Raw genomic sequence first — 27,048 nt, forward strand, 5'->3', positions numbered from 1 at the left:
ATTTACTAAACAAAGTGGTACTTACAGGTTGAAAGTGGCAGAACAATAATGGAAGAAGTGAGTCATAGCTTTGGGAGTTTCCTCAAGAACAAGAGACCATAGGAACAGAATTCGACCATTCGGCCCGTCGAGTCTGCTCCACCATTCCATCATGGTATGGTATGTTGGGTACCTTCGGGGAGCTCTGCCTTAAAGCAATCCAAGGCACAGTGAGTATTAAAAGTGTCCCGGAAGAAGAGGAGTGTCACAGTGGTGCAGCTAATAGAGCTGCTGCCCCACACTCTAGCTTTAAGATTAGCTTTAACTTATAACTGATCAAACACACTGTAACTCCATTACTTCCCCTTTCCCATTACAAAAAACACACCACTTATGCTTTTCATTGAAAACTTTATTCCTTTAATCCACGTAAGGTGAAATTTAAAACATTGTTAGATTCAAAGTATTGTAACCATTTATCAGTCTTCTATGATTCTTTTCATCATATTAAATGAAATGTATTCTGCAGTTGAACATGAATTGCAATATCTGCAAGAAAGTTGGAGTGTATCCAACAAATTATGTTAAGAATTTTAACATCATTTTCCTTTTTTGTATACTAGAAGCAAAAGATACTAATTGGAACCCATAATGTGAATAAGAATTAGAATTCTGATGAGCAGCGGATGATGGATGTGATAAGAGGTATTCTTCAGTGGTTGAACCTAGGTGAAAAAGAGAGAACATTTATTGTGTGTCAATACATTCCAAACTACTTCTGACCGTGACAGGCAAATCAAGCCACATTGGAGGAGGTGGAAATTCATCTGCACTGGAACAAATTCAACTTGAACCCGAAGCCAAGACACTGTCAATTTATTTTTAAATGAATTGATGTTTGATATCAGTTGTGCTACATTAAGTCTGCAAAGATTACATATTCATTGTGTTAGGCTGCGATAAGCTTTGGCTGCAAGCTTTGTCAGTGTTAAATGGCAGTACTGTTGAAATTGTTAATTATAGTTTTAATCATGGTGCCAACATATATGAAGTTAGGAAGAAGATTGTAGTTCTGAAAAAAGATTACTTGATTGGGGGAGCAATGCCTAATAGGAGGACAGCTTGGAGAAGGGTGCTGAGGTGCTGTAACTCCATCTCTGCTCATTCTGGGGCGGGGGAAGGTGGGATGATAAAATTACCGTTGAAGAGCAACTTAGTTTGCCAATCAACTTTTGCCACGGTGATTTTCTTCCAGTGCTTCATTTTATGGAGGCTACTGGCAGAATGCCTTTTCTATTAATATCATTCAGATTCAAATTTATTTATTACATCGAAATATGGAGCGACATTAACAACCATTAACATTTACACCGTGTTTAAAAACAAGGATGCACTGTGGGCAACCTGTAAGTGTTGCTACACATTCCAATGCCAACATAGCATGCCTAACACGGTCAGCAGAACATACAATATCAGGTTAGGTTGAAATAGAATCTCTCCGCTTAGCCAAATATGGCACCATATGAAACTTTGGACATGCCAAGGAGTTGTATTTCCCTCACTGGTGCGCTGGATTCAGTGCTTGGTCAAGTCTTCAAACAATGTCCCCACAGAGAACCAGGTTGAAGAATATGTGTTAACCATTCCTGCAAAACTCATTCTATTGTTTTGTTGTCACTTCGTCTTTGTGACATTGTCATAGAAAAGGTCAGCACAGAAACAGGCCCAGCAGCTCATTTAGTCCTTGCCGAACCATTTAAACTTCCTAGTCCTACTGACCTGCACCCAGATCACAGCCCTCCTTACCCCTGCCATCCACATACCTATCCTGATGTGTCTTAAACACTGAGATTAAGCTCACATGCACCATTTGCACTGACAGCTCATTCCACACTCTCATGATCCTCTTTATATTGTGATTTCATGCTCTCATTATTTATTGCTATTTATTTATATTTACATTTGCACAGTTTGTTGTTCATTGATCCTGTTTACAATTACTGTTTTATAGATTTGCTAAGTATGCGGTGACATGATAGTACTCTAATAATAAATTTTACTTTGAGCTTTTTTGAACTTTAAACAGTCAGTGTTTTGGGATGAGACCCTTCTTCAGGACTGACCTGAAGAGGGGTCTCAGCCCTAAACATCGACTGTTTATTCTTTTCCACAGATGCTGCCTGGCCTGCTGAGTCCCTTCAGCATTTTGTGTGTGTTGCACACACTCCCAGAACTCACTTTGTAGAGCCTCGTCCTTCTTCCTACCTATGTGATTGCTACCGAAATGGACCACGACCTCAGGCTGCTCCCCCTCCCACTTAACAATGCTGTGGAGTCGAACCGAGGTTCCCTGATCCTGGCACCCAGGAGACAACATGCCATCCTGGAATTTTGTTCTTGAACCTCCTTTCTAACAATTCCCTGTCACCACACCTCACCTCTTCTCTACCCCTCCCCCCCACCTTCTGAGTCATGGAGTCAGACGGTGGCCTAGACCTGACCGCTGTGATTTTCCTCTGCTAGGGCATCTCCCACCCCCATATCCAAAGTGGTGTGCCTGTTTTTGAGGGGCTGGCCAAAAGGGTACTCTGCACTGGCTGTTTAACCCCTTTCCCTTTTCTGACTGTCACACAGTCTCCTGCGTCCTGCACCTTGAGTCTCGGGTGTAACTACTTCTCTATATGTCCTATCTATCATCCCCTCAGCCTCCTGAATGGTCTAGAGTTCATCCAGTTCCAGCACCAACTCCTTAACATGGAATGTTAGATAATCTCTGAGCACACCAACAGTTGAGATAGCAGTATAACAAACATACCTAACTCAGCCTCAGAGAGGTCAGCGTCTCTTAAGTCCTTTGGCATTCTTCTGGCATTTCTGAATGATTCTCTGCTTGTTTAACCTTGCTTTCATCAGCCTGTAGCAATAACCATAGTTACTACTTGCATCAGGACACTTAACCAAAATCACCATCAAAGGGGTAGGCTTTAAGGAGCATCTTAAAGATTAGCTTTATGTGTCACTTTACAGAGTGAAGTGTGTTGTTTGTGATAAATCAGATTAGCAAGGATTGTGCTGGGCTGTCCACAAATGTTGTCACACTTCCAACGCCAATGTAGCACGCCCACAACTTATAAACCCTCACCATACATCTCTGGAATTTGCAAGAAACCCGGAGCAGCTGGAGGAATCCCACATGGTCGTGGGGAGAATGTACAAGTTCATGCAGAAAGCAGTGGGAATTGTTATATTTCACTAATGGCTCTGCAGTGAGAGGTAAAGAAGCAACAAGAAATAAACATCATGGAGCAGTTGTACCCTTTGTCCAGGGCATGTTGGTCTTTGCTTTTTAAAATGTGCATACACAGGTAACAGCCTTAAACACTGATCCTATAATTTCATGAACAAACAATAACAAAACACATCCACCATCAGTGAATGACACCAGAGAAGAGCACAGAAAAAATGTACTGAATCGAAAATTGGAAATATTTTGTGTTAACTGCAATAATATAGTGATTTTATTTCCACCAATGAGAAGAGAAAACAGCCTTGAATTTATTTAGAACTTTTTAACGCAGAAAAAAACGTTGAGCAAACCAGAAGTAAGTGTTCGTTTTTGGGAAAAGAACCATGTTAATTAGAAAATGATTGAGAAGGAAGACATTGGAAAAAATTGTTTTCATTTTGTCCTGTTCCTTGTCCTTAACCCTAAAATACTTTCATTCTCCAACATCATTTAGTTACCGTTGAATACCCTTTAATTATTCTATCAGGCTGGGCTTTCCAGATGGAGACAGTGAACTACATTTTAATAAATCTCTTCTACCCTCTCATCACTCCAACCACCATCTTAAATCTGTCAAAGGCAAGAAAATCTGCAGGTACTGGAAATCACACACAAAATGCCGGAGGACAGGCAGCATCTATGGAAAAGAGTAAGCAGTCAACATTTTGGGCTGATACTCTTCATCAGGAAAGAGGCAGCAGCCAGAATAAGGAGGTGGCGGGAGGGGAATGAGTAGAAGCCAGCGAGCTTGGTAAGGGAGAAGGTAGGTGGGGAATGGGTGGATGTTGGAGGATATTGGTAAAAATGGATAAAGGGCTGAAGAAGAAGGAATCTAATAAGAAAGGACAGTTGACCATGGAAGAAGGAAGGGAACCAGAAAGCAGTGATGGACAGGTGAGGAGAAGAGAAAGGGTGAGAGGGTAACCAGTATGAGCAATGGAAAAAGAGAGAAGGAAGAGGGGGAGAAATTACCAGAAGTTAGATAGATTGATGTTGATGCCATCAGGTTGGAGGGTAACCAGAGAGAATATAAGATGTTGCTCTTCCAACTTGAGTTTGGCTTCATCATGACAGTAGAGGAGGCCATGGACTGACATTTCAGAATGGGAATGGGATGTCAAAATAAAATGGATAGCTAAGAGATCCTACCTTTTGTGGCAGGCAGAGTGAAAGTGCTGGTCAAAGCAATCCCTCAATCTGCATGGATCTCACCAATGTAGAGCAAGCTGCACTGGGAACACTAGGTACAAGAGACAACCCTTACAGATTTGCAGATGATGTATCTCCTCACCTGGAAGAACCTTTCCAGGGCCCTGAATGATGGTGAGGGAGGAGGTATGTGAGTAGATGTACTACTTGTCATGCTTATGGGGTTAAGTGGCAGGAGGGAGATTAGTGGGGGGAGGGGGGAGTGAACAAGGGAGTCACATACATATGGAAAGTGAAGAGGGTAGCGGGGAAGGGACATATGTTCATTTTTAGTGGTAGTTTCCCCTTTTGGATAGTGGAAACTACGAAGAATGATGTGCTGGCTACAGAGGCTCATGGTGTAATAGGTACAGATTAGGAGAACCCTATCCTGTTAAGACGGTGAGATGTTGGGGGTAGGGCAGATGTGGAGAGTGGTGGTGGTAGAAGGGAACTGGTTAAAACAAGTGGGTGATGAGGAGTAGAGGGAAGCCTGAGAGGCCAAGGGTAGGTGAGGGATAGTGGTGGAAGAAGAGGATACAGACAGCCAACTCTTACTAAGATTAAATTTGTTACATGATACTCATTCCTCTTGAAGTTTAATGTCAACATTGCCACCACAGGGCACAACAATGCCGTGCTAAACAATGTAATTGTTACAAATTCATGGGGTCCAAAAGAGGATAGTGAATCTTTCAAATTGTCTTCCCAAAACTCTGTGCAAGCAGAGACTATGCACATTTTAAAGAAGAGTTGGACAAATACTAAATAAACAAGGCATTACTCAAGTAGGTGCAAATACACATGAGGTTGCAATCAAATTATCCCAGTGTAACTACCTTAAGGAACTGGGTGGCACATCAATGCATCTAATTTGAAACAGTTCTATAGTTACATAGATCAGGATATGGAAGAGCCAACAGGATTCGAGCAGATTTAGAATTACAATTGTGAAATGTTAATTAATCATATGTTTAAGAGACCTTTAGTGAAGAGAGATAAGTAATAATGGAATATCATATATATCAAAGATGATTTTTAGTTTCATCCAAAACCTTGAATATAAACAAAGAAAATGTCAAATGTCTAAGACACGAGTTTGGTTAGATTTGATTGAGACATAACATAGAACATTACAGCTCAGTAAAGGCCCTTTGGCCCACAATGTTGTGCTGACCTTTTAACCTACACTAAGATCAATCTAACGCTTCTCTAATGGAGTTTGGTTAGAATTGATAGGGGGGATGTTCTTTACACTCAGAGAGTGATGGGTGTGTGGAACACCCTGCCAGGGTTGGTGGAAGAGACAGATACATTAGGAGCACTTAACAAAAGTGGAGGGTTAGATTGATCTCAAGTTAAAAGGTCAGCACAAATAACATGGGCTCAACCTGATGGCATGAACATCCATATCTCTAACTGCTGGCAATTTATCCCCCCTCTTTCTCCGTTCCTTGTACTAGTTACCCTCTCACCCTTTCTTTTCTCCTCACTTGCCCATCACCTCTTTCTGATTCCCTTCCCTTTTTTCCATGTCAACTGTCCTTTCCTATTAAACTCCTTCTTCAGCCCTTCGTCTATTTCACTAATACCCTCTCAGCGTCTTACTTCATCTCCCCTTCCCCACCCACCCACTCACCTTTACCCTCACCTAGTCCCACTTAGAATCTGCTGCCTTATACTCATTCCACTCCCACCACCTTCTTATTCTGTCTGCTGCCTCCTTTCATTCAGGTCCTGATGAAGAGTGTCAGTCCAAAACGTTGACTGTTTATTCTTTTCCATAGATGCTGCCTGGCCTGCTGAGTTCCTCCAGCATTTTATGTGTGTTACTTGGATCTTAAATCGGTCCGATGTTTACAGTTACGACTGTAGATACTGCTATTAAATACAAGGAAGTTGGATACTTTGCTATTTCAGACCAGCTGTTCGACCAGCCACTTTATCTGACCAGTTATGTCGAGCTGCAATGTAACACTGTACCAGTTAACCCTATTTAAGTTGTCTAAGTTTATTGCAGGGTTTGGCTATTATGTGCTGTCAGTCCTAATCAGAATATCTAAAGTCAATTGAAAGTGTACTGTTTATGGATAACTTATTTCATTCATAAAATAGCAAAGAAAATTCCATCCGTGAGAGATCTCAGACCTACCAAGAACAGTGAACATTCATTCACCATTTTAGCGTTGTTGGTACCTTCAGATTTCTCTGCCCACTTGTCAAATACAAGTTTCATTGCCCTCTCAATTTCCTGCAGATGCAAACATTAATTGAAAAGGTTAGATTGCTTTGGTAATATGCAACCAGTGATGCTTTTTAGTTTCTAGTTTTCCATCTGCACGCTCCTGATCTGGAAACTCGTTCACTGGTGACTCATGCATTGTGATGTGTGGAACTAACTCAATCACTGATTCAATAGGCTCCTGAGGTTCTGATATATAATGGTGGTGGGCATGGCCACCAGGCTATGGGTCCCCTGCACCATTACTGTATGAACCACTTATCCTAATTAAACTACAGTTTGGATACTAAGTACAGTTTATGGTCTCCACTTTACAGGAAAGATTTGATTGCACCAGAGTGAGAATGATGCCAGATCTCTCAAAATTTTAGCTATCAGTGAAAATTGCATATGCTGGGTATGTTTTCTTAGGATCAAAGTAAGCTAAGGTAAGATTTAATTGAGCTGTGAAAAACAAAAAAAACATCTGAGGGACCAAAATATCATGAACACTAAGGACATATTTTCCTTTCCTAGATGGGTCAAAAACCAAGTGACATCTATTTAAAGAATTTTATCAGGGTAGCTGGGAGTGAGATAAAGCTTTTCCAACTGTGAATAATAGGGGTCTGCAAACCATTGCCCGAAATAGTGGTCGAGGCATGAACCCTATGATTGTTAAACCTTACTTGGATAAGTACGAAGAACAAGTAGACAAGGTTAGGCTTTTATAGTCTATTTCTAAGATTATAAGTGTGTTTATTCAGAGGGGATAAGTTAGCAGGCTTGGACAAATTTTAACAGAGATAAGGCTATCCCAGCACAATGATTATCATTTACTTACCAATAAGTATGAATATAGAGGTGGATTTTATATTTATTTCCCAGGTGCAAAACTGGAATTGTGAATCAACCCTCATTGTAGAGATAAGGCTAATCCAGAAGATTATGATGCATGGGCTCTGTAGGGACTGGCAGTTTGGATTCAGAACTGGCTTGCACATAAAAGATAGTGGTTAAAGGAATTTATTCAAGCTGGAGATCTGTTATTAGTGGTGCTCCACAGTGATCTCTGCTGGGACCTCTGCAATTTGTAATGTATATAAGTAACCTGGATGAAAATGTAGATGGGTGGGTTAGTAAGTTTGTGGATGATATAAGATTGGTGGAGTTGTGGATAGTGTAGAAGACTGGCAAAGAATACAGCTCGATGTATATCAGTTGCAGGTATGGGCTGAGAAATGGCAGATGGTGTTTAACCAAGATAAATGTGAGGTGTTGAATCTTGGTAGGGCAAATGCAAGGCAAGAGTGCACTGTTAAGGGCAAGATTCTTAGCAGTGTTGCTGAGCAGAGAGTTCTTGTGATCCACACTCACAGCTTTTTGAAAGTGGCTACACAGTTCGATACGGTGGTAAAGAAGGCTTGTGGAATGTTTGTTTTTATTAGATGAGGCATTCAGTTCAAAAATCAGGTGGTTATGTTGCAACTTTATAAAACTCTGGTTAAGCTACATCTGTATTGCATACAGTCTGGTCACCCCACTATAGGAAGGATGTTGAGGCTTTCGAGAGGGTGCAGAAGAGGTTTACCAGGATGCTGCTTGGTTTGGAGGGCATGTGCTTTCACGGGAGGCTGGATAAGCTAGGGTTGTTTTCTCTAGAGCACTTGAGGCTGGGGGGAGATCTGATAGAGATTTACAAGATTATGAGAGGCATAGATAAAATGGACAGAGAGTATCTGTTTCGCAGAGTTGGAATGTCTATTACCAGAGGACATGCATTGAAGGTGAGAGTGGGTAGATTCAAGGGGATGTGAGGGGTAAGTTTTTACTCGAGAGTTATGGATGCCTGGAATGCGCCGCCTGGTGTGGTGGTAACAGCAAATACATTAGAGGCTTTCGATAGGAGGGATTAGTGTTTGGGTGTTTTTGATTTGTCTTTTAGCTGGTTCAGCACAACATTCGTGGGCTGAAGGGCCTGTTCCTGTGCTGTACCGTTCTATGCTCTATGTTCTATAGAAACTTGACTTCACTGCCATAGTAATATCATAATACCAACCTTAGAACTGGTGCACAAATAAATAGCATTTTAATTGTGAAGGTGCTTAAGGTGAGGGTAATGTTAGTCCTGCTCTCTCTCTGATTCTGCTCTGCACTTAACTGTGTTTCCAACCACAGCAACTGAGTTTACCAACTCTGGCTCCAGTGGAGTGTTGTGACCCTAATTCAGCCATGCTGAGGGCATCTGCTCTGCTGTGCTCTGCAGTTTGCTGTTCAATAACCAGAGTGTTACTGCCAGCATCTCCTGTGAACGCTGACACTGGCTCTGGCAGATATGCATGCTTTAGGGTCTATGGTCCCAATAGTAGCCCAAAATTCTGCTGGAACTGTTTACTGTGTAGAACTGAGAGACAAACCCCTACCTTCTAAGTAAGTTCAAACCTAATTTGATTTAACTTGCAAATATGAGAAATGCCCACTCTAAGTGATTGAAATTGATTTATTCGGTACAAGTAAGATAGAAAGTTATGCTTTTTGCTGCAGTGCATGAATCTTTAAAAACCCAAACTATTAAAGGACTAGTTTACACTGGACCCGGATTTCTTTCTGATTTCTGTATCGCGTACAGACATACTGTATGGGCACAGGCCCTTCAGCCCACTGCTCCATGCCCATCCAAAAGTCTCATTCAAAGTTACTTTATTATCAAAGTATATATACATCACCATCCACTACCTTCAGATTCATTTTCTTACAGGGATTTACAGGGAAACAAATACAACAGCAGCAATGAAAAACTATACATAAACAAAGACTGACACATAACCAATGAACAAAAGTCAAACTGTACAAATAAATAGATACTACTGAAAACATGAGGTGTAGAGTCCCTGAAAATGAGTCCACAGGTTGTGGAATCCGTTCAGAGTTGAGGTGAGTTAAGTTATCCATGTTGATTCAGAAGTCTGATGGTTGTAGGGTAATAGTCGTTCCTGAACCTAGCGGTGTGGAACCTAAGGCTCCTGCACCTCCTTCCCGATGGTTTAACAAGAAGGAGCATGGCCTGGATGGTGGGGGATGATGATGGATAATGGATGGATTTCAAAGTTTGGATGGGAGATACTCATCCATCTAGTCTCATTTGCCCATGTTTGCCCCATATCTTTATAAACCTCTATACGCATGCTAGTTGACTTTTAAAGCCCTCCTACAGGTTTTCAACTGAAGATTTACTTGCAATATTTCTGGGAGAAAAAAATCGCAGTTGAAAATGAACCTAATGGTGAGCAGAGGATAAAACTCTTTCAGAAGGTGTTAACTATAGCACAAAGCCCAAGATCCTTATTTCACCTCACTCAGCTGGATAATGACAAAACATAAAACAGCTAGCTTGTACTTACCCTATTCCCCTGAAACTGTGATTAACACATACAATGCTGGAGGAACTCAACAGGCCAGGCAGCATCACTGGGAAGGAATAAACAGTTGACGTTTTGGACGGAGGTTCTTCATCAGGAATGCAAAGCAAGGAGGATAAAGCTGGAGTAAACGTGTGGGGCGAGGGGAAGGGGTCCAAGCTAGACAGTGTTAGCTGAAGCCAGGTGGATGGAAGAAGGGGATAATGTAATGTTGGGAGGAGAGAGGTGAAAAAGGGCTGGGGAAGAAGGAACCTGATAGAGGAGAGTGGACCATGGGAGAAAAGGGTAGGAGGTGGGGCACCAGGGGGAAGTGATTGGCAGGTGAGGAGAAAGGAAGAGGTAAAGCGGGGAGCCAGAATGAGGAATGGAAGAAGAGAGAAGGGGGAGGAGAAAATTACCAAAAGATAGAGAAATAGATGTTAATGCCATCAGGTTGGAGGCTACCCAAATGGAATATGAGGAGTTATTCCTCCAACCTGAGAGTGGCCTTGTCACAGCAGTAGAGGAGGCCATAAACCAACATATCGGAATGGGAGTGGGGAATTGGAATTAAAGAGTTGGCTACCAGGCATCATCTCTGGCACTCACTTACCTCTTCACCTCCCTCCAGTGCCCCTTCTCTTTCTCCCATGGTCCACTCTCCTCTCCTCTCAGATTCCCTCTTCTTCAGCCTTTTCCGCCTATCACCTCCCAGTTTATCACTCCATCCCCCATTCGCCTGGCTTCAGCTATCATCTTCTGGCTTGTACTCCTTCTCTCCCCCCCCCCCCCCCCACCTTCTTATCCTGGCTTCTTCCCCCTTCTTTTTCAGTCCTGATGAAGGGTCTTTGCTAAGAACGTCGACTGTTTATTCTTCTCCATAGATACTGCCTGACCTGCTGAGCTCCTCCAGCATTTTGTGTGTGTTACTCTGGATTTCAAGCATCTGCACAATCTCCTGTGTTTATGATCCACTAAAACTACCTTTTGAAGGGCCTACACTCAAAGTTTTTTGTCCTCACTGAGATCTGTAACTATCTGTAGGTTCTAATGCACATTTGTTTGCCAAAGGTCTCTGTTTCCTTGCCTCAAGATCATTTTAGGGTGTTGGGCACTGAACCCAGGCACACCTCACTGTTCCTCTGCATTAAAAATATCACTAAAACCCCTCCTTCATTAATTTTGCTTCAGCCAACAGGAGAATGCACTGCATGTATAAGAACTTCCATGCATTCCTGTCCTCCCCAGAACAGCACAAACTGCACCTCTGTAACATCACTGCTTACAAGGACTTCCTTGGAGAAGTTCTTGCAAGCAATCATTTCCTATCAAGAATTCCTGGCCAAACCCTTGAAGGTTTCTGTGATCCCATTGCACAAAGAACCCACCTATTGCAGTTCTTCAAGCTGGTTTGGTCCCTCTGTATTCATCCTCTCCCATCATTACAGTATTCAGTCATTAATCAGTGATGTCCCTCAAAAGTCGAGCCTGTGTTCTGACATGCACCTATTAGATCTGAATGCTGAGATAGCAGCTGTAAGACCAAAGAAACGAGAGCCACTGTGATTACTCATAATAGATCAACAGAGCAACACATCCTGAAAGTCACATAGCATAGAATAACACGAATAAACCCAGTAACTCTGAACAGGGATAGACACAAAGCTTCTGCAGATGCTGTAAATCCAAAGCAAAACACATAAACTACTGGAGGAACTCGGCAGATTAGACATGATCTAGGGAGAGGAATAAATAAGTCAATTTTTTGGCCCAAAATGTTGACTCTCCATAGATGCTGCCTGGCCTGCTGAGTTCCTCCAGCATTTTGTGTGCGTTTATATGCAGTCTGTGATGCTTTTGGAAATGGTGTTACAGAAACAGTTATGTTTTCATATTAAAATAAACTAAAGCAAATTCAGGGTCACTGTCTATAGTTTCTTCCAGACTCCCAGGACCAGTAATCATACTGGCAGTAGGTCTATTTCTCAAAGTTGCCCAAGGAATTAGTGAGCAGCACCAGTGCCCTCTGGCAGAGCCAGATACGTTATGGTCAGTTCTCCACACCTCACTGCAGTTCCCTCAGTCATTCGGTAATATCACGTGTTACAGAGAACTCCACTAGAGAACGTAATGAATGTCACAGGTCACTTGTACTTTAATGGGATAAACCGTATGTAACACAGTCTCCTTTCTCAAGCACTTTGAAGACAGCTTGTCTTTTCGTGTTTTAAAAATTAGCCATAGCTGAGTTCTTGGCTGTTCTGACCATATCATCAAAATAAATCAGCTGTAGGATTCTCTTGGCTGACAAGTGGATTGCTTTGGTGCCACCAGTAGTATTGTTTGAATCTTTGAAAACTGATCCCCGTTAATATTGGTTCTGTTTCTGCCTCTGGGAATAGAGAATTATACTTAAAGGTGAAAAGTCTGAGAGCCAAATGAATGGCAATGGGTCAGGATTTGAACTACAACAGAACCAGAATAACAGAGGCTTTAGAGAGTACATACACTTGGGTCATAAATACAGTAACCTGGAGGCACAAAATCAAAACACATGGTCCGAAATGCTCGGGACTTTAGTGGTGTTGGTCTGATAGATTTTCCAGACAATTTGAAATCATACCTAGTAAAACCCTACAGTACAAACCCTACAGTGAATTTCTAATTCACTTTCTTTAGATGTTCTACAGTATTATAACACAGTTTCAATGAACCTGGTAAGTTAAAGGGATTGCAGGAAACATGGCACCAGTGTGTATAAAGGAAGAAGAACTAGGGTTGCAATGGGAGTACAAAATTTGAAGCCCCAGTGAATATAAAGGGAGCAGGACAACCAGAGCCCCAATCAGTTTCTCTAAAGTGAATGTGTATGTATTTTAGATAAGGAAACCAAACACACCTGCAGTAGTTTAGGTTCAGTCTCACTAATGACCAAAATAACTACAAGAAATTTGTATATTGAGGAGCAGAATGAAGTACAGACAGCAGTGACAAAGAACAGAGCAAAAGACAACATGTTGACCAGAGACAGCTTAATCAGGTGCAGCAAACTCACACACAATTCAGCTGCCGCTTGAGAAGTGTGCAGCGGCTGACTCACTCAATTTATGCATCACTGAGGTAAAAATTACCTGGTTTGCAGGCTCCACCTGCAAAGCTTTTCTGAGAAATTTGATTGAGAGAAAATACTGCTCTTGTAGCTCAAGTACCTGAAATAGAATAGGATATTGAAATGCTGAATGTGCTAGTGCAAATACATCAACGTCAAAGTAAATTTATTATCAAAATATGTATATGTCACTGTGTACCACCTTGAGTCTTTTTCTTGCAGAAACATAAAGAAATATAATGTAATTTATGAAGAACTATATGTACGTAAATAAAGACTGACAAACAACAAATGTGCAAAGGAAAACAAATCGTGTATACCTGTATGTCTGTATATTACATTCAGTGCCAATAATACAAATTTACTCCCTGGGAAGTGTTCATGTTTTATTGTTTTACAACATTGAATCACAGTGGATTTAATTTGATTTTTTTGATCAACAGAAAAAGACTCTTTTGTATCAAAGTGAAAACAGATCTCTACACAGTGATCTAAATTAATTACAAAATTACAACACAAAATAATTGATTACTTAAGTATTCACTCCCTTTAATACAACACACCAGATCATCACTGGTGTAGCCATTTGGTTTCACAAGTGACATAATTAGTTAATGGAGATCACCTGTGTGCAGTCAGGGTTGATTGGAGTAAAAATACACCTGTGTCTGGAAGCTCCAGCTGCTGGTGAGTCAGTATCCTGGCAAAAACTACACCATGGAGACTAAAGAACAGTCCAAGAAAAGATTATTGAAAAGCACATCAGAAGATAGATACAAGAAAATTTCCAAGTCACTGAATATCCTTTGGAGTACAGTTGAGTGAATCATCAAGAAATGGAAATATGACACAGCTGTAAATCTGCCTCGAGCAGGCTGCCCTCTAAAACTGAGTGACTGTGCAAGAAGGGTCCAGTGAGGGAGGTCACCAAGAGACCTGTGACAACTCTGGAAGAGTTACAAGCTTCAGTGGCTGAGATGGGAGAGACTACACATACAACAACTGTTGCTCGGGTGCTATACCAGTCACGGCTTTATGGGAGAGTGGCAAAGAGAAAGCCACTGTTGAAAAAAACACATAAAATCTCGACTAGAATTTGCCAAAAAGCATGTGGGTTACTTTGAAGTCAGCTGGAAGAAGATTCTATGGTATGATGAAACCAAAATTGATCTTTTGGGCCGTCAGACTGAACGTTATGCTTGGCATAAGCCAAACACCACACATCATCACAAACACACCATCCCTGCCATGAAGCAAGGTGGTGGCTGCATCATGCTGTGGGGATGCTTCACTGAAGCAGGCCCTGGAAGGCTTGTGAAGGTAGAGGGTAAAATGAATGCAACAAAATACAGGGGAATCCTGGAGGAAAACCTCATGCAGTCTGCAAGAGAACTGTGACTTGGGAAAAGACTTGTTTTCCAGCAAGACAATGACCCCAAGTCTAAAGTCAAAGCTACATAGGAAGAGCTTAAAAACAACAGAGTTAATATCCTGGAGTGGCCAAGTCAGAGTCCAGACCTCAATCCAATTAGAGAATTTGTGGCTGGATTTGAAAAGGGCTGTTCACTCACAATCCCCACACAGTCTGACAGAGCTTGAACAATTTTGTAAAGAAGAACAGGAAAAATTGCAGTGTTCAGATATACAAAGCTGATAGAGACCTATCCACACAGACTCAAGGCTGTAATTGCTGATTACTAAATACTGATTTAAAGGGGGTGAATATTTACACAATCAATTATTTTGTGTTTTATATTTGTAATTAATTTAGATCACTTTGTAGAGATCTGTTTTCACTTTGACACAAAAGAGTCTTTTTCTGTTGATCAGTGTCAATAAAGCCAAATTAAATCCACTGTGATTTAATGTTGTAAAACATGAAAACTTCCAGTGGGAAAGGATGAATACTTTTTATAAAACATGAGTGGCAGGGTCCCTGAAACTGAGTGTGTAGGTTGCGGAATCAGTTTAGAGTTGAGGTCAGTGAATTTATCCACACTGGTTCAGAAGCTTGATAGTTGTAAGATGATGAATGTCCCAGCACCTGGAGATACGGGACTGAAGGCTCCGTACCTCTACCCCATGGCAGAAGCAAGAACGGTGTGGCCTGGGTGGTGCGGATCCTTGATAATGGATGCTGCTTTCTTGTGGCAGCCCTCCTTGTAAATGCACGTAATGGCGGGAGGGCTTTGCCAGTAATGGAGTGGGCTGTATCCACCACTGTCTGTAGACGCAAAACAACATCTACAAAGAAAATGCTCATTAATAGAGGTGGGATCAGAAGTTATTGAACATTGAAACCCTTTCAAATGAACACCCCGAAATGCATGAGAAATTATTGCCAGCATCCCATGCCCGGACTTTACTGAGTCCCTAGCCTAGGACTACAGCATACCAGGTCACTGTGACTCAAATTTATGGGAGATCAATGTATTTCCTGGACATAATGTGCAGAAGCTGCTTGACCCATTTGCAATGGTTTTCCAAGGCCCTTATAGTTGCTTATAGAAGACCCCCATATACAGTATTATGTAGATAAATCCCTCTCCTACTCCACACCCCCCCCCCAACTCCATCAAAGGAATAACAAAACAAATACATGACTGCTCCTTTGACACTTGCCTGTGGTTGTAATTTGGCTCAAGAAAAACTACCTGCCTGTCAATTTCACATTATGTCCTTGCATACCTTGCCCTTCCTGAACAAGGCTTTGCAATGCTGAGGCTGGTGCTGCAAGACGATATCACAGCAGGTAAAAGCCTCCTCCAGCTGTCCTGTGTTCAGGTGGCAGGCTGCAAGATTACTGTAGCATTTCACCTTTTCATCAAGAAGACTTTTCTTGTCTTCATGGTTGAGGATATCTGGAACACCAAGGCAGCATTAAATGTCTTATCCAGCACAGCAGTATGCAGCTGTCAGACTGCCCTGAAATCAACCACATGACATTAACCCAAACTCCACAATGTCAGCCAGTTTCAACGGGTAATGAAAAATAGTTACAAAGGTCCAGGCAATTGCTACAAGTTACACAGCTTCAATGCTCTGGGCTCGATGTTGACCTCAGAGTTTGCATACTTTTCATGTGACTGTGTGGATTCTTCTGGGTACTCTGGTTTTGCCCCACAACCCAAATATGAATTGGCAGGTTAACATTACCATCGTGTAAGTGAGCAGCAAAGAATAAAATGTGAGTTCAAGGGCATGTAAGGGGAAACAAATAATTGAGAGAGGGAGTGGGGCTGACAGGATTGCTCTGATGGGCACTAGCATAGATCAGAAGAGGCAACTGTCCTCTTTTAAAATGAAACAAGCAAGTTAAATTCACTAAGATTTCTTGTGTCACTTTCAGAGGATTTGATGGACTGGGAACCAATTAGAACAAAGGCTTACAGTTATGATGCACATTTAACATGAAGCTGTGCTGACAGGCATCATGAAAACTAATACCAGTAGGAGAAGAAGGAGAATAGGAAGGTTATAACCAAATTGGGTTGAAGATTGGGAGGCACCCAAGTCAACGAGGTTCAAAGCAGTAACACAGAGGAAACAGAAGTTTATGCCATAACTTGCACTCAACGTCAGTAAGACAAGGAATTGATTGTGGACTTCAAGAGGTGGAATTCAAGGGATCACACACCAGTCTTTATGTAAGGAGTCAGTGGTGGAAAGGGTGAGCAGTTTAAAGTTCTCTAAAGATCTATCCTAGGCCCAACGTTTTGATGCAAATATGAAGAAAACATGCCAACAGCTATATTCCAATAGGAGTTTGAGGTAATTAGGTATGTCACCAAAGATGCTAGCAAATGTGCATAGATATTTTACTGCAGAGAGCATTCTAACAGGTCACATCACCTCTGGTATGGAAGGGCCACTGCACAGGATCAGAAAAAGCTGCAGAGGGTTGTAAACACAGCCAGCTCCATCATGGGCACAGCATCGAGGGCATCTTCAAAAGGTGATGCCTCAAAAAGGAGGCATTCACCATGAAGGACCTCCACCACCCAGTATATGGCCTCTTCTCCTTACTGCCATCAGAGAGGAATACAGGAGTCTAAAGACACACACTTAACACTTTAGGAACAACTTCTTCCACTCCATCAGATTTCTGAATGGACAATGAACCTATGAACACTCCCTCCCTATTTATGCTCTGTTAGTACTGCTTATATATCTTATTGTAATTTGTAGTATATTTTATGCGTTACGCTGTCCTGCTGCAGCTAAACAACATATTTCATGACGCACTGTATTTCAGTGATAATAAACCTGATTCCGATTCTGAAGCTGAAGAATGGAGAGAGGCTGGGAAGACACTGGCACAATCAGGAGATATGGATGGAGGTGACTATAGAGATGAGGGGGGAGATAAAAACTTTGGAGCTTCATTTGATAGCCAAGAGAAACCAGGGAGAATGGCGAGAGATGCCCAGTTGTGCAGGAAAGAAGTGACTCACTAGGCTTTGAAGAAGTTAGAATTTGCTGAGGCAGAGGATGTGAGTTCAGGAGGGAGTGCAGTGGAGCAATTGGTTTAGAAGGTGACGCAGACAAACGTTAGCCTGACAGCAACAGAGGGGTGGCATTGCCAGTGTTACAGACAAAAATAAGGGACTGAGGATTATTTATTTATTTTAGTTAGAAATCCAGCCAATTACCCTACTGATTGGTATGTCTTTGGCATGGCAGAGGAAACTGGAGCACCTGGAGGACACCCGTGCGCACACAGGAAGAACATGCCAACTTTCTCAGCGAGAACGCCAGAATTGAACTCCAAACTACAACACCCCAAGCTGTAGTACTGTTATGTTGAATGTGATACTACCATGGCATTTTAATCAGTATCCACTTGTCCCTCAACCACCTCAAGAAATTTGTGCACTTGTACAGGCAGAGGCTCTAGGTAGGGCTGTGCGTTAGTGATTGTTGTTGAAATGTATTCACAATCTCATCATAAACACAGTATTGCCACTTACTGCTGTCATTATTGCAGTATAGAAATTGTGCCAGTCGATTTTGTACACTGCAGGATCCCACAAATAGTGAGGTGTTATTGTGAGATAAAAAGAAAAAACATATATCCAGATTTGACATCATATAGAAAGCACTGGGATTTCTTACATCAGTAAATCAGCACCTTGGACAGTGGAGACTGCTTCAGTCTACATGTTTCTGTTGACATGGTGACCTGGTGACCTGCACCACAAAACATCTGACATTACTGCCATCAGACCAAAACTGCAAGGTGGATATATGAAAATGTCAAAGTCAATATAACTTTATTCTCACCATATAACACCATTTACTACCTTGAGAGTCATATTTTGCAGGCATTTACCAGAAAATTGGAAGAAGGGGAGATTTATCCTATATGATGGAAAATAAGTTCTTACTTCCTTTATTGAGATATAGTGTAGAAAGGGACCTTCTAGCCCTTTGAGCCTAATCACATGACACTGAGAAGCTGTAGCACCTGGAGCTAAGGAGCATTGACACAGGATGAACAGTCATCCTTTAAGGACTGAAATATTTCTTGGGATGAGAGGGCTGCCCTATTACAAGTGACAAAAGAAATTGGCTTTGCATACATTATTTTGTTTGGCTGAAACATCAAGGTCCTGGAAGGGTAGGGTATGAAAGGGCAGGTCTGAAATTATTACACTAGTGGTGGAATATAGAACCAGAGGACATATATAAAATAACAGGATGGTCATTTAAAACTGAGGTGCATAGGAACTACTTCTTATAGAAATAGTGAATCCCTGGCTATGGAGGCTCCTTCATTGGAGCATTTAAAGTGGAAATAGGTAAGTTTTTGAAATATCAGGGAATTGAACTCTGTGGGAACGAGTACAGAAGAGGAGATGAGGTGGGGACAGACAGACCCGATCATAATGAATGGCATACAACTTGAAAGGTTGGCTGCCTCCTCCTGCTGTTTTCTTGTGTTCTGATGCTCTTTATTTAGAGCGTGGTGACTCCGTGTAACTCTCTGTCCAAGTGAGCTGTGAACGCTCAGTCGCTGGGTGTGTTCAGTATCAGGATCGATAAAGAAAGGAATCAAGATGTGAGATGATAAGGAGAAAATGTAGACTGAAAGACCAGGATTCGCTATGACTTTATAGAATAAAGAGCTGCCTTGAGAGGCTTTGTCTGTTCTTGCTTCTACTTCTGTGTTTTCTAATGAAGGTGACGCTTAGTTTGTATAAATTCCCAGGCTCAGGATGGCAATACTTATTCACTTAACATTAACAGCTGAAATATTTCCTTATAAACATTGAAGATAATGAATATTTCCAATCAAAAGTATAATTATCCCAGGAAAATTATTCAATACCTTTGGTGTTTGTATCTATGATTGCCAAAGCACTGGTGTAGCAGAGGATTGCCATCTTATAGTTCTTCCTCTGGAAGTACTGGTTGCCTTCCTGCCGCTTCTCCCCAATCATTTGTAACTGCTCCACTTTCGGTGTAACCTCCAGACAAGTTCTACCAACTGATAAGAGTTCGACCTCGAGGAGGACTCTGCTCCCTGGTTTCACTTCTGACGCTTCACTGCTGAACCATTAAACAAATGAATGGAAATTGTCATGGTCATTGAGTGAGTCATGCAGACCCATTGGACCGTCGAGCCAGTGCCAATCATTAGCCACTGACTCTGACTAATCCTATACATATCCCATATTTATTCTCCCCATAGAGTCTATTACTCACCTACACACTAGGAGCAACTAACTTACCAACCTGCACATCTTTGGGATGTGTGGACAAAGCTCACTATTCTGTCAAAGGGAGAACTTTGACAACTTCCAAAATCAGGACTGAATCCAGTTCTCTGGTGTTGCTCAGAAGTAGCTCTGCTAGCTATACCACTGTGCCACCCTTTATCCCTGTAGAGGCACATAACTAACTGGTTCATCTAACCAAATCTTGCTTTATCCATGGATATGGTGCCCATAAATAGGTCAATATCACCAGCAAGCACTCATAAAGGGTCAGGATCACAAGAGAGTTGTGTAGTGAATATAGCCACCATTCCCTCTAAGTGGAACAGGTGCATGGCCGTGCAATAACTGGAATGCTCCCATGCACATAGCTGAAATTTTGCTGCACAGCTGGAATTTTCTTAACATTTAAAGCGTCGCGTGGTTTTCAAGCCATTTAAAAATTTCCTGCTCACAGCAATGGTTGCCCCATGCAGAATACAAAAAAAATAGAGGGAACATTGAATATAACACACAGAAGACACTGGAGGAATTCAGTAGGTCAAGCAACATCTATGGAGAGGAATAAACAGTCAACATTTCAGGCCAAAAACCTTTCTCAGATCTTGGCCCAAAATATCATCTGTTTATTCCTCTCCAATGATGCTGCCTGACCTGTTGAATCCCTCCAGCATTTTCTGTGTGTTGCTCTGGATTTCCAGCATCTGCAGAATCTCTTATGTTTTTTGTGGTGAATGTTTCTAGATCCTATGTACTGTGGCACGCAGCAAATTCATGGATAAGCATTCTTTGAAAGCAGCAGAATACAGACTTCCCAATGGGTGTCAATTGCATGGAATGCAATTTAATAGCCTTTCTAAATTCTTCAGCGTTTGACTTCTAAAAGCAAAACAGATACAAAGTAATCAGTACACAGAGAATTCATCTTTAAAGACAAACACATCTGCCTCAGGTCAATAAAACTTAGTGAGGACATTATGAATACTCTCCAGTTTTGAGTTACCAGCTGGAGTCTGCAAACAGGAAGGGAAATATTTTCACAAAGTACGTACAGTTACTCTTTTTGAGGCGTGAATTATAACATCCCTGAAAAGACAACAGAGAGGCATAAAAACTGTAAAATTGATTTTTGCTTCCAACTATTAACAGCAAAAAGTTGGCACAACCAGGAAAATAGATAAATTGTTTAAATTGTACACCTTTGAAACATACTTCTAGATCTATTTCCTTAATGGATGCAAACAGTTCTTTATATTTAAAAAAAGTCTAAGAATTTGAGCATCACTAGTAAGGTCATTATTTTTCTTATCGTTAGCGCATGGAGTAATATCAAAACAGCAGGATGCTCCCAACTGCCAACTGCACATCAGTAACCAAGAAACTGAACAAAAGACCAGCTTTAATTACCTTGGTAGCTTTATATCACAAGATGCTAGAAGTAACGTAGAAATAAAAAGAAGAATTGCCACTGCCAAAACCAACTTACAAAAAATGAAACCCATTTTTACCAACAGACACATTTCTATGACAACAAGGCTTAGGCTACTAAAACATTACATCTGGTCAATCTTGTTGTATGCTTCTGAAACATGGACTATAACACCGGAACTCCAAAGAAACTTAGAAGCAACAGAAATATGGTTTCTGAGAAGAATGCTGAAAATATCATATAGAGATAGGGTAACTAATGAGACAGTACCCCAACATGCCCATACAAAAAGATCTTTAATGAGAACATTAAATGAGAGGAAACTTAAATTCCTGGGACATGTCATCAGAAAGGGAGAAATAGAATGCCTTACATTACAAAGCCATCTGCCTGGGAAATGCGGAAGAGGAAGGCAAAGAAGAAAATATATGGACACTGTGAAAGAACTAACAGATCTAAGTGTGTGAGATATCATTGACGCTGTGAGGGATCGTTCGATGTGGAGAGCCATGATCGCCCAAGCGTGTAAGGCGCAAGGCACATAAAGAAGAAGAAGTACATGGAGAATATGGCAGTGAGCTGCCTTTTTGACTCACTGGCAACAATTTGATAAAGGCAGGAGGGGAAACCATGCATAGATCAGACCATGTAAAGACAGCAGATCTCATCCACTATTAACTATTGTGAACTTTTTGGATTTTTTCATGTCTAATAATTTCGCTTTAATTGAGGGAACATTTCAGTTTGATATTTTGTCAGCTTTAATTCACGAAGTGCTATAGTGAAATGGGAACATATGCTGTCTTAATTATTAATTTATTAGCATAACCACCTTTCCACCATACTCAGCCAGAAATAATAGGAAGAAAGAGCAGATGTGAAGAGAATAAAACCACCAGAGGAAGCCAAAAGCAATCTAGAGGTATTAGAATTACAAATATTATGTCCAGGTTGGTTAGATAAGTCCAGTAATTCACTTAATCAAAATTCTAAGCAATTTCTTTTTCACCTATTACATTTTTTGTGTGGGGAACTTTTGTACTATTACCCAAATGCTATTTGTAACAAATTCTTCATCTCATTCTGATCCCTGCCTTTGGCCTCTTATGTGGTTTCAACAAAGATCAGCATAAACAAATTGAGCATATCACTGCCTTCAGCACTCAATACTTCCAGATAATTAGCATTCATGCTATTTGCATTTCATATTCCAACAGTCAGTCCTTTCCTTCAGGTAATTTTAGAAAACAGTTCTACTTCTTGTCTTTAACCCACATCATTAATTCCTACTCCATTCTTTTTCACCTTCCACTATCATTATCCTTTAGCCACTTAATCACACCATGAGCCCCTCTCCATCCAATCACTGTTCACTATTTCTGTTCCCTCCTCCCCATTCACCACTTCTTAAAATTAGTTTTCTTTTTAACCTTTCAGAACACTAATGAATGGTCATTGACCTGAAACATTAACTCTGCTTCTCTCTCCACCGATGTTGCCTGTCCTCTTGCCTTCTACCTTCCTGAGGTTCAGCATGCTTGGTTTTTGCTTAGATCTTATCCTTTCAAACATTTACAAAACGTTTACAAACGTGTACATATATTTTCTGGAGTGAACTCTATGAATCTACTTTTAACAATACAAAAGGGACATTCGGCACATCGAGTTCATGCAGCTCCCATTAGTCCTGTCCCCTTTCATTGTCAGAATCAGATTTATTACACTGACTTAAATGATGTGAAATTTATTGTGTTCCTGTAACCTATCACATTATTCACCATCACCAACTCTCCTTTAGTTATTATCTATAGCAAACAAAATAGGAGGAGAATACACCCAGGCAACAGCCCGCCTACTAAACCCACTGCCCCATTTAATCATGGCAAATTCTTCTACCGAATAACATTAAGACTAAGATTTTGATAACCCTCCTTTGCATCAAGAGGACATTTCAGAGGAATAAGAGAAAGTAGGAAGGCCTAAGTTGGACAAAGCACTTAAAACTAGGCAAATTGTGCTTTGAACAAACACAAGTAAGCAACTGCACATGTACGCTTAGGATCAAATTGAATATCTTCTTTGGCTAAGACATGAAATAGATCCTATGCCTCTTCCAGTCAACCTCACTAGACAGGGCTTCCTAAATCAAAAACCAGAACAATCTGAAACCTGTATCTTACAAAGAGTTAAAAATGTCCTCTAATTCTGGGATTACAGATGTGCACCATCCTTAAAAAAACCCAAAAAAAAACCCCCCAGAAAATGCAGCCTAAAGTGATGTGTATCACCATCATTTTATGTTTAATTGCAGATTTCCAGCAGCTTTGGCTGGAGAGGAAATCTCTGGGTTAGAGCTTCAAAATCTCAACAGTGATCTACAGGAGATCTACTAATATTCAAACAAACTGTGGTCATAATTACGTCGAAATCAATCCCAGATTTCAGGCCACATTGATATCTAATTTGGTGACTCCTTCTGAACCTATAACTTCGTATTGATTCCCAGTTGCTGGTAGTTTTGTAAAAGCTGCAGTTGGTTAATTGGTAAAGGAAACATTACCTGGAGGCTCTTCCAGAACAGAAGGTGGAGTCGGTGAGAATCAGAGCTGTTTCATGTATGCACATCAGGGGCACGCAAATCTCCAGGGCCTTAGACAGCAAAGAAGATTCTGAAAGTTACTGTGTTAGAGAAACCGTATAGTCCATGTGATAATAAAGAAGCTGAGGCACAGGATGCAACAAAGGTTATGGGACAAGTAAAATCTCAGCTGTAGTATAGTTCCAATATTAGCCATGCCTCTAACCATGCCAAAACAGCAAACTAATTATAATAAACAGTAATCATTTAGATCCTAATTTAAGACCTTGATGGGAGTTTATGCCTTTATCGAATTGTTAAATTATCCTCACAAATTTGCTGCACAAATTCAATGAGAGTAATTGAAAACATACACAATCTATTCACTGTTCACACCAGTGAATTGTTTATATAGAAAATACAATGTAATTCTGTCTAATTTGGTGCATATTTTTGACAGAGGAGAACTCCAAACACATTTTGCAGACAATTGTGGGTTGAAATATTTACAGTTCAATTTTTTCACAAATGGAAATCCTTCACAATTTAATAAGGAGCACGTTTAATTTATGGACATGGGAATTACAAACATGCATTTACATTTAGATAAATTATAGCTCTGTGTAAGATTGCACTGAGGGGATACCATACCATGACAGTAGAAATGTCCATGAGATTTGTCACTGAATTGAAAACAGATGGGTATGAGTTGAAGAGAGCACAATTTGTACTGTGCTGCACATTCCAGTTGTGATTTGCACACAGGGGTGAATAATAGTAGTGTGGTCTATATATTTGTTGGCTTGTTAATTCCACATAGGTTGAAATTACAGATTGGAATTTTAGCTTTAAATGCTTACGTTGCAACCTGCATATGTACTCTATTGAGCTTTTGCTCAGATGCCTGACTCACTGTTTGCTTGTGTGTGGTATTGGTGTTGGTTCATCCAGACTATCATGTCCTACATAAGTGCATAAGGGAAAACAGTGCAGAATTTAGTGTTGCAAATACCGGGAAAGTGTACCGCAGGCAGAGGGATGGAGAGGGAGATCAACACACACGCCACTGTGATTTCCAACGGTGTGGCGTTGAAAGGGTAAACAAATCAGCCATGATCGAACGGTGGTGCAGATCCGACGGCCAAATCGCCCAATTCTGCTTCTTTGTCTTATGGTCTACGGTATCTGCAGTTGCTTAGGTCAAGTGGCGATTTGCTGTGTGTCAGCAGCCTTCTGCTCACCCACCTTAATGACATCCCTGCTGTTTATAGTGAATGACATCTTCTGTCGGCCCAGTATGACCTCTCCACTTTCCTGCATTATCTTCACCCAGATCTTTACATCCTCGCCAATTCCCGGCCTGTCGAGCTGCGCGTCGCCACATTTTAGAATCTTCTTTATTAGCAACCCATTCCCTGCAATGGTGAATTAATCACATTAGTTTTGATCGAACTTCTACCGGTTGTTAATGATTGCCTCGCACATTGCGCGCACCTAACACGTCAATCCACTCTTGTGAACTGTCTACTCCATCCATGCCCAGCCAAGCTCCGGCGGCAACAGGGATTCGACCTCAGACGTTCTCACAGTTTGCAATCGAAATTATTTGACCAGAAGATGTTGCCATTAAAAGGTCATCTGAGTCTGACCGGTCCGTTGCAACCGGTTACCTTTCCGTCCGCGGCTTTGGCTTCGTCAACATCTGCACACTTGGATGACCACGTGCTGTTAGAACCCTTGCTGAACGCAGACTGTTGCATCACAGAATGTTTTCCTGTTACTGCGGATACATGCTTGGTGCGAGGCTGTCCGTCGGAAGCCGCTGGGAATTAAATTTAGTTAAAGGGAAGGAATCTTCACAGGACCGATTGCCCTGGACTCGCGAACAACACGGAGCACAAGAGTTGGACCCAGACGAAACTGATCCTGATCTCGGCACGTCGCCGAGTAGTCTAACCACTGGGCTCACGGGACAGTTTGGACAAGCCCTTGGAAGGTGCTTCATGGGAAAAGATAACCTCCCACTCTGAATGCACGTCGCAACCTTGGCTCAGCTGAAACATAGAACACTATAGCAGAGTACAGGCCCTTCGGCCCACGATGCTGTGACGACCTTTTAACCTGCTCCAGGATCAATCTAGCCCTACACAGCCCTCCTCGTTTCTGTCATCTATGTGCTAATCTTAAAGTTTCTAATACATTCTGCATGCACCACCACCCCAGCAGTGCGTTCCGCGCACCCACCGCTCTGTAAACACAATATTTGTCATCACCCCTCCCCCCACATTTTCCTCCAATCACCTGAGTAATCTCCCCCCGGGAAGAAGTATCTGGTTATCCACTACCCTCATAAGACATCCTCTGTAAGACCCAAGTGTTCTCGTCCTGCTGAAACATGAAAAGAGCCCTCTTCTACTCGAGGTATGGCATCTGGTGGGCAGAGGGTGTGTGTTCGGGGGGGGGGGGTGGAGAATAGCTGCTTCCTGGTTTAACCAACAACTTACGCCTGAAGTTCAACGATTTCCAAAACTCGTTTCGACTTTCTTGCGTCTGGACACACGTCCGTGGGCAGGAATTAAAATTTAACAAAATCATATACTTAAAACGTCGAATCAAAATACTGAAAACAATTCCCTTTCTACTGTTAGCCGCAGCTGACCTGATGTACCGGCAAACTGTTGGATAGCTCACGTCGTGCCTTCACTTCAGAAAGGGAGCAGGGAGGAGCGCGGCTTTGATCGAGGGAAAGGATTCTCAGAGTTAGAACTTATTTGCATTTGGAAAGGCAGTGGTTGGTTAGGGGTAGCCAACAAGCTTAGCACGAGGGAAATAAAGTCTTAGAAATGTGATTTTTTTTTGGGAGGTGAACAAGAGGATTGACCAGGGCAGAACATTGACGTTGTCTGCATAGACTTGGAACAAGGCATTTAACAAGGTTCCACATGTAAACTGTCCAGAAGGTTAGAACACAGACTCCGGGGCGAGCTAGCCAAATGGACACAAAATTGACTTCCAGAGGGTGGAAGTGCAGGATTGATTTTCAGAGTGGAGGCCTATGACCTATGATGTGCAGCAGGGACTGGTGCTGGATCTACTGTTCTTTGTCATACGTATTAATGATTTGGATGTGAATGTAGGTGA

The 27,048-nt window shown here is 41.5% G+C and overlaps 1 protein-coding gene across 1 annotated transcript; it reads right to left on the reverse strand.

Annotated features, from left to right (window-relative positions):
* Positions 1 to 459: 459 nt before the first annotated feature.
* On the reverse strand, positions 460 to 25,667 carry LOC140732643 (peptidyl-prolyl cis-trans isomerase FKBP8-like). The gene is made up of 9 exons (XM_073055339.1): positions 25,571 to 25,667; positions 25,153 to 25,322; positions 20,904 to 20,986; positions 19,513 to 19,733; positions 15,870 to 16,042; positions 13,204 to 13,281; positions 6,606 to 6,704; positions 2,795 to 2,893; positions 460 to 704 (listed from the first exon to the last, which is right to left on the reverse strand). The coding sequence occupies exons 1-8, from the start codon at positions 25,665 to 25,667 to the stop codon at positions 2,825 to 2,827; spliced, it is 990 nt and encodes a 329-aa protein (XP_072911440.1). The 3' UTR covers positions 460 to 704; positions 2,795 to 2,824.
* Positions 25,668 to 27,048: the final 1,381 nt, after the last annotated feature.

Source organism: Hemitrygon akajei, chromosome 9 (assembly GCF_048418815.1).
Source record: "Hemitrygon akajei chromosome 9, sHemAka1.3, whole genome shotgun sequence".
NCBI lineage: Eukaryota > Metazoa > Chordata > Chondrichthyes > Myliobatiformes > Dasyatidae > Hemitrygon > Hemitrygon akajei.

What these genes read in the sequence shown, in the direction of transcription:
- LOC140732643 (XM_073055339.1), bottom strand. Translation starts at nt 25,667, where the DNA reads ATGCAACAGTCTGCGTTCAGCAAGGGTTCTAACAGCACGTGGTCATCC. An exon ending in CGCGGACGGAAAGGTAACCG is followed by an intron (nt 25,323 to 25,570) that starts GTTGCAACGGAC and finishes TCACCATTGCAG; the next exon opens with GGAATGGGTTGCTAATAAAG. An exon ending in CTGTTTGCAGACTCCAGCTG is followed by an intron (nt 19,734 to 20,903) that starts GTAACTCAAAAC and finishes TTAATGGTTCAG; the next exon opens with CAGTGAAGCGTCAGAAGTGA.